The sequence below is a fragment of the Hypanus sabinus genome, chromosome 25 (genome assembly GCF_030144855.1).
Source record: "Hypanus sabinus isolate sHypSab1 chromosome 25, sHypSab1.hap1, whole genome shotgun sequence".
NCBI classification, from domain to species: Eukaryota; Metazoa; Chordata; class Chondrichthyes; order Myliobatiformes; family Dasyatidae; genus Hypanus; species Hypanus sabinus.
The window spans coordinates 8,857,649-8,872,686 of record NC_082730.1 but is presented as its reverse complement, the minus strand read 5'-3'; the positions used below and the strand labels follow the sequence as shown (position 1 = coordinate 8,872,686).

Genomic DNA, 15,038 nt, shown 5'->3' with positions numbered 1-15,038 from the left:
ATGCTGGACTGTTACTGGGCTGTCCCCAGTAGCCAGCAGGGCTCGGGGGCACTGTGATCTGTGATCCCGGGGGTACGCAGCACGGGACACTCACCTCCCCTTCCTATCCGCAGGACTACACCATCAAATACTGGAAGGATAACGGTGCTCCGGCCGAGAAGATCAACGTCGGATTCCCTGCCTACGGACGCAGCTTCACACTCCGAACGTCCAGCACGGCGGTGGGAGCCCCATCTGTGGGCCAGGGGCCAGAGGGTCACTACACCCAGGAAGCCGGCTTCATGGCATACTTTGAGGTATTTATCAACCTGCAGCCTCACCGTGTCCAGATGCCTCAGTGAGGGAGATGGGGCACCATAATCCCCTACATCGCAGGCAGGTGGGGGGGGGCACACAGCCTGGAGCGGGTGGGCACTGTCGATTATTATGGGAAAGCAGTGGTTGGGGGAATGTGTTAGTTCAGCCTTGCGGACGGACCAGTGCTCCTCTCACTGCACCCTGCCACTGCTCTTGAACTTAACATGGAGCACAGAACAGTACAGCACAGTGCAGGCCTTTCAGCCCATCTTTTAGCTGCGCCATCCTTTTAGGCTACTCTAAGATCAATCTAAACCTTCCGTCCTACATATCCCTTCACTTTCATCATCCTTGTGCCTATCTGAGAGTTTCTTAAATGGCCCCAATTATCTCCCTCCACCACAATCCCGGGCAGGGCATTCCATGCACCCAGCACTCTCTGTGTGAAAAACCTATCCCTGACATCCCCTCTATACTCCTCCAATCACCTTAAAACTATGCCCCTTGCATTGGCCATTTCCACCCTGGGAAATTTCTCCCACAGTCTTGTCTCCACCATGTACTGGTTCTTCCTGTTAGTTTTGGTCTTGCATCCAGATGAGGAGAAATCTCCTCGTCCCAGCCCGCCTCTGCCTTGAAGTTGTCTCTTTCTATACCGTAATAGTTCAAAGTAACATGCGTCAGGGGGAAAGCCTTGTGTTTCCATAGCAACAACCCGACCTCGGGCCCTCTCCATTGTAGTGCTTCTGTAACTGTGACAGCCAGTGTGGGCACAGCAAGATCCCACAAATCTCAACGTGACACAGAGCAGGTAACACCCCAGCCTTTCCAGACACACTCAGGGAGTTCAAGGCGAAGCAGATAAACTTGGAATTCCTGCGTTTAATCATGGTGCTGTCCACCGTACTGAGTGGGAATTTCCTGAAATTCCTTGTCATTTCACAGTAGGAATCTACCCCTGAATCCCTGCCAGATTAAACCCGGTCAAAGGGAGCCTCTCCCCCCGGTTCAGTGGTGTGAACAAGGGACCAGAGTTACCATGTGTTTACTTTTTACTAACTGAGTTTAATTGGGTAAAACTTACTGTATTTGGTTAAAAGCTTTAGTAATTTTGTTTGCATTGATTGTTTAATGACCTTTGATTGATTTTGATTATTTCTGATATTAAAGACATTGAGGAAATCGTAAGACCTTTGAGATCTTTGACAGTCGACTAATGACGGATTCACTCGACTGAGGGGCTAAATTTCTATCAGTATTTCCATACCCTGATGTTGTTCTGGTTTCCCATTCCTGACGTTTCCTAACTGTCTCATCGTTAAAGCCCTTTGTCCCGACTCATCCATGCTGACTCTGTTGCTCAGTGAGCTGGTCTCTCCTGCCCACATATGGCCCTTAGCTCTCTCGGTCTCTCCTCTCCATGTATTGCATGTGCCTAGATGCTTTTAAACAATAGATTTACAATATTACTGAAATATTGATTATACAACACTCTCCTCTCCATGTCCTGCACGTACCGAGAGGCTTTTAAACAATAGATTTGCAATATTATTGAAATATTGATTATACAACACTCTCCTCTCCATGTACTGCATGTGCCTAGACGCTTTTAAACATTGCTAATCATTCCTTCTTTCTTTCAACAGATCTGCCTCTTCTTAAATGGTGCTACGCAGAAATGGGACGCTCCCCAGATGGTCCCATACGCCTACAAGGGAAAGGATTGGGTTGGATATGATAACCCAAAGAGTTATGAAATCAAGGTCAGGTCTTGTTACTGCTGCTGGCTCAGTTCTGTGAACCCAAGAGATTCACAGAACTGACTCTATATTTCCTGATCATTAAAGGCACATATACCTGGGAATCTGTAAGAAATCAAAGAGGCAGAGTCTTCCCACATGGAATCTGGCCCTTCAGCCCAACTCGACTATGCTGACCCACCTGATTATTCCCATCGGTCCGCATTTGGTCCATATTGTCCCTGAACATTTTCAGTCCAGGTACCTGTCCAAATGTGTTTTAAATGTTGTTACTGAGTTTACCTCCGTCACTTTCACTAGCAGCTCATTCCAGACTCCCTTCAAACTGTGTGTGTAAAAAATACCCCTCAGATCCCCTTTAAATCTCTCCCCTCTCTCCTTAAACCTTTACTACTTTTAGACTCCGCTAACCTGGGGAAAAGACCGTGGCCCTCACGACCCTTGTGAGCTACACCCCTCACGATTTTATAAATTTCAATAAGGTCACCCCTCAGCCTCCAACACTCCAGGGAGTCCAGTCCTGGTCAGTCCGGTCTCTCGCCATAACTCACGCACTCTAGCACCATCAGCATCACGGCGAAGCCTCTCTCCAGCTCAATCGCATCAATCATTATCCTTACAAAGACTAGCTTCATGTATCACATGTACATTGAAACATCCAGTGACCTGCACCGTTTGTGTCAATGACCAGCACAGTCCGAGGATCAGCTGGGGCAGCCTGCAAGTGTCACATGCTCCCACCCCAGACACCAAGCCCACAACTACCAACCATAACTGCACGTCTTAGGACTGTGGCAGCCAGAACCACCATCGCACGAAACACAGGAGCCAGTCCACCGCTCCCTGGTTTGGGGCATTCCCGATGTCTCCAGGCCGGCATTGACTGTCAGAGTGATTTTCCTTCCAGATCAAGTGGCTGAAGGAGAACCAGATCGGAGGAGCCATGGTGTGGACCCTCTCCCTGGACGATTTCAGCGGCACCTTCTGTCACCAGGGACGCTACCCTCTCATCAGCAAGCTGCACTCTGAGCTCAACATTAACCCAGGTAACCACCACCCCCACCCCCACGTCTAGGTGAGCAGTGGAGGCCACTCGGCCCCTCAAACTGTACTCTGGAGAGGCCTCCGTCGGTTAAGATCAATCATGGATGTTGCGCCCTAGCTGTCTAGATATGCAAGCTTGGCAGTACGATGTGGAGGGCAGACTGTTGCCCCTGCAGCAGGCTCCCCTCCCCACAGCTGATGAATCCAAATGGACGGCAGAGACCGATACAGTTTGGAACCACTGGTGTCGCAGGAGTTGCCGGTCAGTGTTGAACTCAATGTCGGACTGCCTTAGGGACCCCAGCTCCGGATTTTTCCTCAGGGTTCACACCCGAAGCCTTCCCCATCAGTGGATATAGATGCACAGCAGAGGAGGTTTGAGATCTGAGTTTTCCATCTCCTAGAGGAGCTGCCAACCGCGGCTGATGAGCCCCATCTGCCTGAAGCTACACTTTAAACTCAATGTTAATTCAGGTAACTACCCCACCCTTCTACCAGACCTACCAGGAGTGAGCCCGGGAGGCTACTCGGCCCATCGAGCTGTACTCTGAGTTCAACATTAACCCAGGTGACCCCCTCCCTTCTATTGGGGTGAACAGGGGAGGCCTCTCAGCTCATCAAATCGCTTCTGCCACTTAATAAGGTCATGACTGATCTGAGCTGCTCCTTCCCATCTACCCCGTGGCTTTGTGGAAGATTGGGCCTGAGAGGCACCAAATTGTCTCTTGTGACAAGGACGGCATTTGTCTCTCATCTCTGTTGGCATCAAGAACACCACAGTGGGCTGCCTATCAGACTGTTGAACAGATCTCTAATGTACTAAAGATGATCTCCCAGTCCACCTCATAGTGGTCCCTGGACTTTATTTGTCTACCTGCTCTGCTCTTCCTCTGAAACCTTTGCTCTATATTCAGTATTCTGTTTATTTTTTACCACCTCGATAACATAAAGTCATAGAGCACTTTGATAATAAGTGTACTTTGAACTTTGAGAATCAGGCCTTTCTGCCTGTCTAGTCCATGTTGAACTGCTGTTCTGCCAAGTCACAATGGAGCATCGCACTCCATACCCGTCACATCCAAACTTCTCTTAAATGTTGAAATCGAACCCACGTCCACCCATGTCTCTTAGCTTCAACTTAGAGTCACAGAGTCACAGACGTACAGCATAGAAATAGGTCCTTTGATCCAGACTGTGTCTGTTGACCAAGATGGCCATCTAAGGTAGTTCCATTTGCCCGTGTTTGAGCCATATCATTCCAAACCTTTCCTAACCTTTTACCTGTCCATGTATCCTTTAATTGTTGTTATTGGACCTGTCTCAGCCCCTTCCTCTGGCAGCTCATTCCATATATGGCCCACCCTCTAGGGGAAAACATTGCCCCTCAGTTACCTACGAATTCCCTCCCCTCTCACCTTAAACCTATGCCTTGATTTCCAGCCCTGGGAAGGTACACATTGACCCTGGCAATGGCCCTCATAATTTTGTATGCTTCAACAAGATCACCCCTTCCTTCTCCAACGAATGACTAAAGTCCCAGCCTTTTCAACCTCTGTCAATATGCCTGTAAATTCCTCCTGTAATCTTTCCAGTTTAGCGGCAAATTTCCTACAGCGGGGCGACCAAAACCGACTCAATACTCCATGGGATTTCACCAACATCTTCTACAGCAATAACATAACATCCCAACTTCTGTACTCACTAATCTGAGTGATGAAGGCCAGTGTGCCTAAAGCATTCTTCACCACCCTCTCTACCCACGACAAACAAGAGAATATCTGCACATGCTGGAAATTTGAGCAAAACACACAAAATGCTGGAGGAACTCAGTAGGCCAGGCTATGGAAAAAAGCACAGCTGATGTTTCAAGCCTGCTGAAGGATTTAGGTCTGAAAAGTCAACTGTAGTTTTTCCCATAGATGCTTCCTGGCTTGCTGAGTTCCTCCAGCATTTTGTGTGTGTTGTTCTCTACCTGTGACATCACTTTCAGGGAACCATGTTCTATAGTTTTAGGTCTCTCTGTTCTGCAGCACTCCCCAGGGTCCGACTGTTCAAGGTGAATCCTTTCATGAAATGCCTCCCAAAATGCAACACCTCGTGCTTGTCTGAATTAAATCCCGATGAAGGGTCTCGATCAGAAATGTTGACTGTTCACTCCCCTCCTTAGAAGCTGCCTGACTTGCTGAGTTTTTCCAATATTTTGTGTGTGTTGTTCTAGACTCTCAGCATCTTCAGTTCCTTGTACCTCTTGTTCCTTTTCAGAATGCGTGGCTCCTCCTCTCCCCACCAGTGCTCCCACAAAAAGTCCTGGCAACCTCAACTTCTGCAAAGGGAAATCCAATGGTTTCCATGCCGACCCCCAGAACAAGAATGTCTACTACCAGTGTGTGAACGGAAAGACCTACATTCGACAGTGTGACAGTGGGCTGGTCTTCGATCCGTCCTGTGATTGCTGTAACTGGGCTTAAGGAGGTAGGAGATCAGTACTGACGATGTTCAATCCTTCACATCCCATCAACTCAAAACTTCGGAATTCCTCGGCTGTGGAGGGGTCTCATTCATCCTCTTCTGGGGCACATCCCTGTGGAAAGATCACCAGCCTGGGCAGAGGTGCAGAAAGCCTTTCAGATCACAGGCATTCTCAAGCCATTGAAGGGTGGTCATGTCAGTAACAAGGCAGCCAGTTCATGCAAGGCAAGATCCTACGAACTGCAATGTCATAGTAACTCCAGTGACACCGACTAATCAATAAATGGAGGCAAGGGACACTTTATAACCATATTCAGGGAAAATGGGATCAAATCTGATCAGGTTTACCATCACAAACATATGTTGTGAAATTTGTTGTTTCGTGGCACCAGTACAATGCAATACATAATAATTGCCATAAGGTACAATCGTTCGTTCTTTCATTGAGTGCGATGTTATATAGTGAGGACGATCATAGACTTTCTATGACTATGATTGCTCTTGGCAAATTTTTCTACAGAAGTGGTTTGTAATTTCCGGCTTCTGGGCAGTGCCTTTACAAGACGGGTGACCCCGGCCATTATCAATACCCTTCAGGGAGCCTGGAGTCAGAGGTTTCATAACCAGGACTTGTGATCTGCACTGGCTGCTCGTACGACCATCCACCACCTGCTCCCGTGGCTTCATGTGACCCTGATCGGGGGCTAAGCAGGGGCTACACCTTGCCCAAGGGTGATCTGCAGGCTGGCAGAGGGAAGGAGCACCTTACACCTCCTTTGGTAGAGACCTATCTGCACCCTGCCACCCAATAAGTTATAATAAGGAATATAATAATAAAGAAATTATATAGAGATAAATAGTGCAAAAAGAGAGCAAAGTAGCATGGTGGTGTTCATTGGTTCATTGGCCGTTCAGAAATAAGATGATAGTGAAGAAGAAGCTGCTCCTAAAACATTGAGCTTGAGTCTTTGGGACCTTGTACCTCCTCCCTGATGGTATTAATATCGCCAAGGAGGAGGTACCTATAAGGGTAATAGATTTGATTTATTGCAGCTTATCTACTTGTGACTAGATGGGAGGCCCTTCAGCCCATCATGTCCCAGCAGAGCAATCAGTCCCACTCCACCTCTCCCCCTCTCTTCTGAAAGATGAATGCCTGCCCTTCCAGCACTCCCTCAGCACTTTACGGGTGTGCCAGCACAGACCAGTGGCTCGAGTCACTGCAGGGGACCAGTGGCCCCATCTGCTTTTCACCAAGGAGGTGAGGTGGTCACTGGCTGGGAAATGATCGTTGCTCTGACGTCAATGGCTGAAGGTTAAAGTATTGCAGTTAAACTCCAGCACTGTCTTTATCTGTTGCTTGCAGCTGCAGTCCGACCCTGTGAAGGCTGGAACTGAAGCAGAGAAACGGTTCCCCGTGTCGAGGAGCGAACATCTACTGCTTTAACACTGACTGCTTCTCCCCAGGAGAAATACTGATTGCAACAGGAAAATAAAGAACTTGCAGGGAAAAATCTTTGGATACTCTTCATTTGTGTAAAATCTCCCACTGCTTTATGCATTAGAGATTCTGCAGTTGCTGGAAATCTTGAGCAGCACACACAAAATTGTGGAGGAACTCAGTAGGTCAGGCAGCATCTATGGAGAGCAATAAATAGTCGGTGTTTTGGGCCAAGACCCTTCATCAGGATTCTTTATTTAAAAAAAACTCACCAGTGACCTGTTTACAGGGAGTGCATCAGACACAGTTACTAGATTTAATAGACGATTAGACAGGCACTTAAAAGACAGAGTATTGAATGATGTGGACCTAATGTGGGCAAATGGGATTAGCGCTGATGGGAAAAGGGTCAGCACTGTCAAAATGGGCCAAAGGGCCTCTTTTATCTTCTATACAACTCTTAGCTATGACAGGTGCTATAGGGAAGGCTATTGAAACTGTTAACTCTGGATACTGGTCCTGTAACTTAACCATAGGATGATAAGACATAGGGACAGAATTTGGCCATTCAGCCCTTCCATCACGGCTGATTTATTTTTCTGCCGCCTTTTCTCGTAACACTTAACCCCCCCTTCCCAATAAAGAACCTGCCAGTCTCTGCCTGGAATACACTGGTGCAGAGGAAGCTGCAGCAGACTCACAGGTGACGTGTTTCTTCACCCCGAAGGAACGTCCAGAGTCTGGAATGGTGGAGAGGGAGAGGGCATGGGGGGCAGGTGTAGCTCTTGTCACCCCTGTGCTAGGGGGCTGATTAGTGGGGAGGAACGAGTGGATAAGGGAGTCACGGAGAGCGATCCCTGCAGAAAACGGAGACTAGAGGGAGGGGAAGGTGTGTTTGCTGGTAGAATCCCGCTGGAGATGACAGAAGTTATGGAGAATGATGAACTAGATCTGGTCAGTAAGGACCAGGGAATCTCTGTCCCTGTTATGGCTGTGGAGGATGGGGTGAGGGCAGATGTGCGGGAGGTGGAGGATGGGGTGAGGGCAGATGTGCGGGAGGTGGAGGACGGGGCGAGGGCAGATGTGTGGGAGGTGGAGGAGATGCGGCTGAGGCCCACAGAGTGCTGAAAGAGGTGTTTCGCTGACAGAGAAAGTGCAGTGCAGGCTGACAATAAGGTGCAAAGGCCACAGTAAAACAGTAATCAAAGACCCTACCCACCGCAGTAACCAGACAGACAGATATACTTTATTGATCCCGAGGGAAATTGGGTTTTGTTACAGCCGCACCAACCAAGAGTAGTGAAGAAACATAGCCGTATAAAACCATAAATAATTAAATAATAATAAGTTAATCATGCCAAGTGGAAAAATAAGTCCAGGACCAGCCTATTGGCTCAATAATGTCCCTCTCCCATTGGGCAGACCATACAGAAATCTGAAAACACAGAACACCAGGCCCAAGGACAGCTTCTACCCCACCGTTATAAGACTATTGAATGGTAAGATGGACTTGACCTCAGTATCCACCCTGTCAGGGTTCTTGCACCTAGTTTTCTGCGGGCACTGCTTCTTCTGTGTAACTGAAGCACTTTGATCAGGTCTCATCGACACCTCCTCCATTTCCTGCGCACAGGTTTTTGTTTGATGGGCAGGCCGTGATGGAAGGTGCGATAGAATCAGATGCGTTGTTACGAAGATGAAGATGAAGATTAGTTTTATTTGTCACACGCACATGGAAACATCCAGTAAAATGTGTCATTTGCGTCAAATCAAAACAACCAGGGTGCGCGGGGTGTTTTCACACTTCCAGTTCCAACGTAGCACGCCTGCAGCTCACTATCCCTAACCTGTACGTCTATAGAATGTGGGAGGAAACCAGAGCATCTGGAGGAAACCTTCACGGTCACGGGGAGAACATCCTTACAGAAGGTAGTGGGAATCGAGCCCCGCCACTGATTGCTGGCACCGCATAGCGATGCCCTAACAACTGGACCACCATGACGCCCCAACCCTGGTTTTGATCTCATCACCACTAACGCCTGGGCAGGAGCTGAATCCACATCTCTGGATGGCGGCCCGACACTCGAAGGGTCACAGGGCAACATGACTCCAGGGACCAGGTTCAATCCTGCCCACTGGTGCTGTTGGTGTGGAGTTTGTATGTTCTCCTGCTGACCATGCGTGTTTCCCCTGGGTGCTCCAGTTCCTAAGGACACGTGGGCTTGTTGGTTAGTTTGCCACTGTCAGTTGCCCTGGTGTGTAGGTTTGTGTCAAGTGATAACAATGGGGGGGGGGGAATAAAAAGCAGATTACTGTAAATGGGTGATAGCTGGCAGGGTCTCAGTGGGCCGAATGGCCTGAGGCTATGCTGTAGGACCCTACAGCTAACTGGCGGTACTTGTACATTATGTCGGAGGATGAGGGGGGGCAACACGTCCAGGAGAGTTTTTCAAGTGGCAAAGCTGTTGCGTCAGGGCAGTTCCACTCTCTCGACCTCAGAAGTCTGGGTCCAGTGGTATGGACAAGTGTCACAAACCGGGGACTTCCTTCGTCACAGTGGACGACCGGGACATCTTCTGTGCCTTGTCATGTCCTTCATTCTCCACCGAGCATTGTAGAACCGCCTTCCTGGCCATTGGATCTCACCGTAGGTCTCATCTTCCCCATCCCCCATAGCAGACATCACAAGCTAGGACAGGCATGTCCCTCTCTCACCGGGGTATGAGGCTGCTGGCTACCCTCCTGTCGAAGTGTTGGACCGGGCTATGGCTGCTGTCACATGCAGGCAGCTACTTGGAGCCACAGGAGAGAGCTGAGTGTCCAGTGGGGACCAAAGGTGAGCGAGCTGCCCCAGAATGGAGATGGCAAGCCCCCTTACTGGAGGGGCTACCCCTCCCTGGGCACGCCATGCACACCAAATTACTGGTCTGGACATTTCCGATACCTCCCTCTACCTTCAGCCTCCCTCACCACCTCTGGCCAGCACTGCCTCCCTCCCAAATCTCTCTCCTTGGACATTGAGTCTCCGACCCAGTGGGAGGAGATATCAAACCCTGCTCTTGGACACTGAGTCTCCGACCCAGTGGGAGGAGATATCGTACCCTGCTCTTGGACACTGAGTCTCCGACCCAGTGGGAGGAGATATCGTACCCTGCTCTTGGACACTGAGTCTCCGACCCAGTGGGAGGAGATATCGTACCCTGCTCTTGGACACTGAGTCTCCGACCCAGTGGGAGGAGATATCGTACCCTGCTCTTGGACACTGAGTCTCCGACCCAGTGGGAGGAGATATCGAACCCTGCTCTTGGACACTGAGTCTCCGACCCAGTGGGAGGAGATATCGTACCCTGCTCTTGGACACTGAGTCTCCGACCCAGTGGGAGGAGATATCGAACCCTGCTCTTGGACACTGAGTCTCCGACCCAGTGGGAGGAGATATCGTACCCTGCTCTTGGACACTGAGTCTCCGACCCAGTGGGAGGAGATATCGTACCCTGCTCTTGGACACTGAGTCTCCGACCCAGTGGGAGGAGATATCGTACCCTGCTCCTGAGCTCTCTCAGCTCCCCCACCTTTGACATCCAATCCTTTCTAACCGTTCCTCTCTCCCATCCCCACGTGGCCCCCATCATTATTCACATTCTTGCCAGAGAGTGTCCTTGGGCAGCATTTTTTTAGAAGAAGATTAGCTTTATTTGTCACATGTGCATCAAAAGATCAAAACTTTAAACCACGAAACATGCAGTGAAATGCCTCAATGACCAACACAGTCCGAGGATGTGCTGGGGGCAGCCCGCAGGTGTGGCCATGCTTCTGGTGCCAATGTAGCATGCCCACAACTTAATAATCTGTACGTCTTTGGAATGTGGGAGGGAACTGGAGCACCGGAGGAAACCCACGCGGTCACGGGGAGAACGTCCAAGTTCCTTACAGACCGCGGCAGGCATTGAACTCTGATCACTGGGGCTGTAAAGGGTGGTGCTAACCACTATGCTACTGTGCTGCCCACACTCAGTGGGTCTTACAGACGCCCTCAGGTCCTACGTGAATGTTGTCGATGTCTTGCTCCATGTTCCGAGGAATTGTGAATGAAATTAAACACTGCATGATCACCCCCAGATTTATTGATTTATTGGTTGATTTATTGAGATGCAGCGTGGATGGAATAGGCCCTCTCGGCCCTTTGAACCGTGCTACCCAGCAAGTTCCCTGATTCAATCCTAGCCTAATCACAGGACAAGTTACAATGACCAATTAACCTACCAACCAGTAGGTCTTTGAACTGTAGGAGGAAACTGGACTCCCTAGAGGTTACTGGGGTTACGCGGAGGAAACCCACACAGTCACAAGGAGAATGTTCAATCTCCTTACAGGCAGTACCAGGAATTGAACCCAAGTCACTGGTGCTGTGAAGCACCGTGCTAACCACTATGCTACTGTGCTACCATACCTGACCTCTTGATGGAAGGAAGATCATTGATAAAGCAGTTGAGATGATCTGAGGAATTCCCACAGTGATGTCCTGGGGTTGTAGGGTTGACTATTATTGAGTGCCAGATATGGAGTGTTTGCTCCTTGATGCCCTTTGACCCAGGTTTGACCAGGGCGTCTATGTGCCCCGACTACCTGTTGCTGTCTTGCTGTTAAGACCATGATAATGGAAGCTCACCAAAAATTCTAGCAAATCTGTACAGATGTACCATGGAGAGCATTCTGACCGGTTGCATCACCGTCTGGTATAGAGGCACCAATGCAGAGGTTTGGAAAAATCAGCAGAGCATTCAGACTCATCCAGCTCTGTCATGGGCACTAGCCTCCCCAGCATTGAGGACATCTTCAACAGGCAATGCCTCATGATGATGAAGGATCATCTCCATCCAGGACATGCTCACTTCTCATTACTCCCATCAGGGAGGAGGTATCTCGGAAAAGAACGTGCTGACATTGGAGAGGAGGTTCATGAGAATGATCCCAGGGTGAATGTGTGAGGGACATTTAATGGCTCTGGGCCTGTATTTGCTGGAGTTTAGAAGAATGGGGTGGGGGGGGATCTCATTGAAACCTACTGAACATTGAAAGGTCTAGATGCAGTGGATGTTCCTATAGTGGGAAGTCTAGGACCAGAGGGCACAACCTCTGAATAGATGGGTGTCCCTTTAGACCTGAGGTGAAGAGGAATTTTTATAGCCAAACATTGTTGAATTTGTAGAATTCATTGGCACATGTGGCTGCAGAGACCAAGTCAGTGGGTATATTTAAAGCAGAAGTTGATAGGTTCTTGATTAGTATGGCTGTCAAAGGTTATGGGGAGAAGGCAGATGAAGAAGGTTGAGAGTGTTAATAAATCAGCCATACTAGAATGGCAGAGTAGACCTGATGGGACAAATGGTCTAATTCTGAACCTATATCTTATGGCCTTATGATCTAATAATATGATGAAGCCCTACACTCAGTGTCTGTCCTTCCTTTCCACCAACAGATTTCTTAACAATTATAAACACAAACTCACTATTGTGCTGTTTTTTGCTCCATTTATTTATTGATTTTTATATACAGTGGAATCCAATTAATTGGGTCATTGATTAATTGGAGCAGCTACTTATTTGGGACAATTCAAAAGAACAATAACTAATTGGAAAAATAGCTGGGTTTCCCTTCACTTATTTGGGACACTATTCTGCTTAATTGGGACAGGAGGTTGTTGCCAGTTTCTAACTAGTGCCGGCTGTGTGCACTTGTGTGGCTGTTAGACACTCCACTATGCTTCAAGCAAGCAGTTTTTAAATAGTGCCAGTTGCATGTGCGTGTGTTCAAAATTCAGTGATGTTTGTTACTGCTAGTTGGTGAGAAAGCAGTAAGACAATTCAGAACTGTTTTGTTCCCAGTGGTTTCAAACATTCAAGCTTGGAGGTGCCAGAAACAGCTAAACGATTTCACTACTTCAACAAGTTCAGAACTATGAAGAATTTGAAGGTATCGACAATCATCTTGAATGTTACAATGAAAATGAAGATTTGGAAGATACAGTGTCAAAAGTATTGTATGACAGCAGTCCATTATCTGCACGAGGTGTCTACACTGATTTTGTTTCTTTACAGTCAATCCAAAGACATAGTGGTATACACCGGATGAATCGCTCAATCCATAACTACTAGGAGCTAATTAACAGTTTTATAGTATAGTACTGTGGTAGTGTTGATAGTGTTTTAATTTGTTCTGTACTTCATGTAAATGCATAATTTGTTACTCAGTTAAATGGCAGTTTGTCTTTTTAAACATAGGACATAGAATTGTACAGCACATTACAGGCCCTTTGGCCCACAATGTTGTGCCAACCCTTCTGCAGGCAAGCCAATTCTGAATCCACCTGGCCAAACTTCCCTGGATCCCATGCCTTCTGACTTTCTGAATAAGCCTAGCACACGGAACCTTGTCAAATGCCTTACTAAAATTCACGTAGATCACATCCACTGCACTACCCTCATCTATATCCCTGGTCACATCCTCAAAGAACTCTATTAGGCTTGTTAGGCACAATCTGCCCTTCACAAAGCCATGCTGACTGTCCTGGATCAGACCATGATTCTCTAAATGCCCATAGATCCTATCTCTAAGAATCTTTTCCAACATCTTTCCCACCACAGATGTAAGGCTCACTGGTCTATAATTACCTGGACTACCCCTACTACTTTTTTTGAACAAGGGGACAACACTCAACTCCCTCCAATCCATAGTTTTCTAAATATTCCCATGAAACTTCAGTTAATTGGGGCAGCGACCTAATTGGGCCAAAATGTATTGGTCCCTTTGTGTCATAATTAATTGGAATCACTGCAATATTATGGTAACATATGGTAATTTTAATGTATTGCACTGGATTGCTGCCGCAAAACAACAAATTTCACAGCATTTTTCAGTGATAATAAAATTGATTCTGATTCTGACCCATTACTCTCAATGGAACCCAATTCTTTGGTCCATGTTCTGTTGCAATGAATGAGGCGAGCCCAAGAGCAGGACACAGGCACGGAGATTTAGCTAGGATGCAGACGTGAACGGCAAACAGGCGGGAGAGCAGGAAGTCAGGAAACCGGCAGAATTTATCTTGACACAGGGCGTAGAAAGGGAAACGGCAGACGAAACTCTTCTCAGCATGGTGAGACGGGGTTACGCAGACAACCCTTGGTGGTAAAGTAAAACCTTAGAAAACTTATCCTGACGCGGTGAGGCTGGATTTCACAGGTGAACCTCAGAACTGGAGTAGAACTTAGAAAACTGATCTTGACACGAAGGGACTCAGTTTCGCAGGCAATTTTCGATACTGGAGCAAAACTTAGAAAACACAGTACTAAGCAGCCAGGAAACATTAATTATCACAGGTAAAACAAATAATCCGGCAACTATGGTTGTAATGCCGGGGTTCTTATGCTGCATTGATGGAAAACAGGTGTGTTGTCATCAGAGAGAATTAAGAGCAAATGGGGAATTAACGGTTGGAACCGTGGCACAATCAAAGGAGATTAGGAGAAAATAGGGAATTAACGGTCCGGGTTGTGATCAGGTCTCAGGCTACATCCACACTACACCGGATAATTTTTAAAACACCGGTTTCGCGTAATAACAATAGGTGTCCACACTATGCGTTTTAAAAAATATCCCTGTCCACATTGAAACGGAGATTTCAGAGAATCTCTTCCTATTGCGCATGTGCAGAACACATCTACCGAAAACAAGCGACATGTTTGGTGTCGAATCTCGCTGTAAAAGTGTGCATTTGTGTAGTTACAGACTAGAAATGGCGTGCTGCTGTCTGACAGCGTTTTTAAATTTCTCTGGTTACCCCGTCCACGCTGATCTGCCAAATCGGCATTTTCAAAAATACACACTTTGGAGAGCTTTTCTGAAAAGCTCCGATTTCCGGGGATGAAAACGCTGTTTTAGTGTGGATGGAGGGTAAAAATGAAGAGAAAAAGCTTTGGTTACCGATTATCCGGTGTAGCGTAGATGTAGCCTCAGAGGAAACCCAG

The 15,038-nt window shown here is 47.8% G+C and overlaps 1 protein-coding gene across 1 annotated transcript in view; it reads left to right on the top strand.

Moving 5' to 3' along the window:
- Positions 1–12,967, top strand: part of LOC132380984 (acidic mammalian chitinase-like) — a 50,129-nt gene extending 37,162 nt beyond the window's left edge. The window contains exons 12-16 of the mRNA XM_059950032.1: positions 114–296; positions 1,944–2,060; positions 2,965–3,103; positions 5,364–5,573; positions 12,897–12,967. Coding sequence (XP_059806015.1) covers positions 114–296; positions 1,944–2,060; positions 2,965–3,103; positions 5,364–5,569 — 645 coding nt within the window. The 3' untranslated portion in view covers positions 5,570–5,573; positions 12,897–12,967. The remainder of the gene's footprint in view (positions 1–113; positions 297–1,943; positions 2,061–2,964; positions 3,104–5,363; positions 5,574–12,896) is intronic.
- Positions 12,968–15,038: the final 2,071 nt, after the last annotated feature.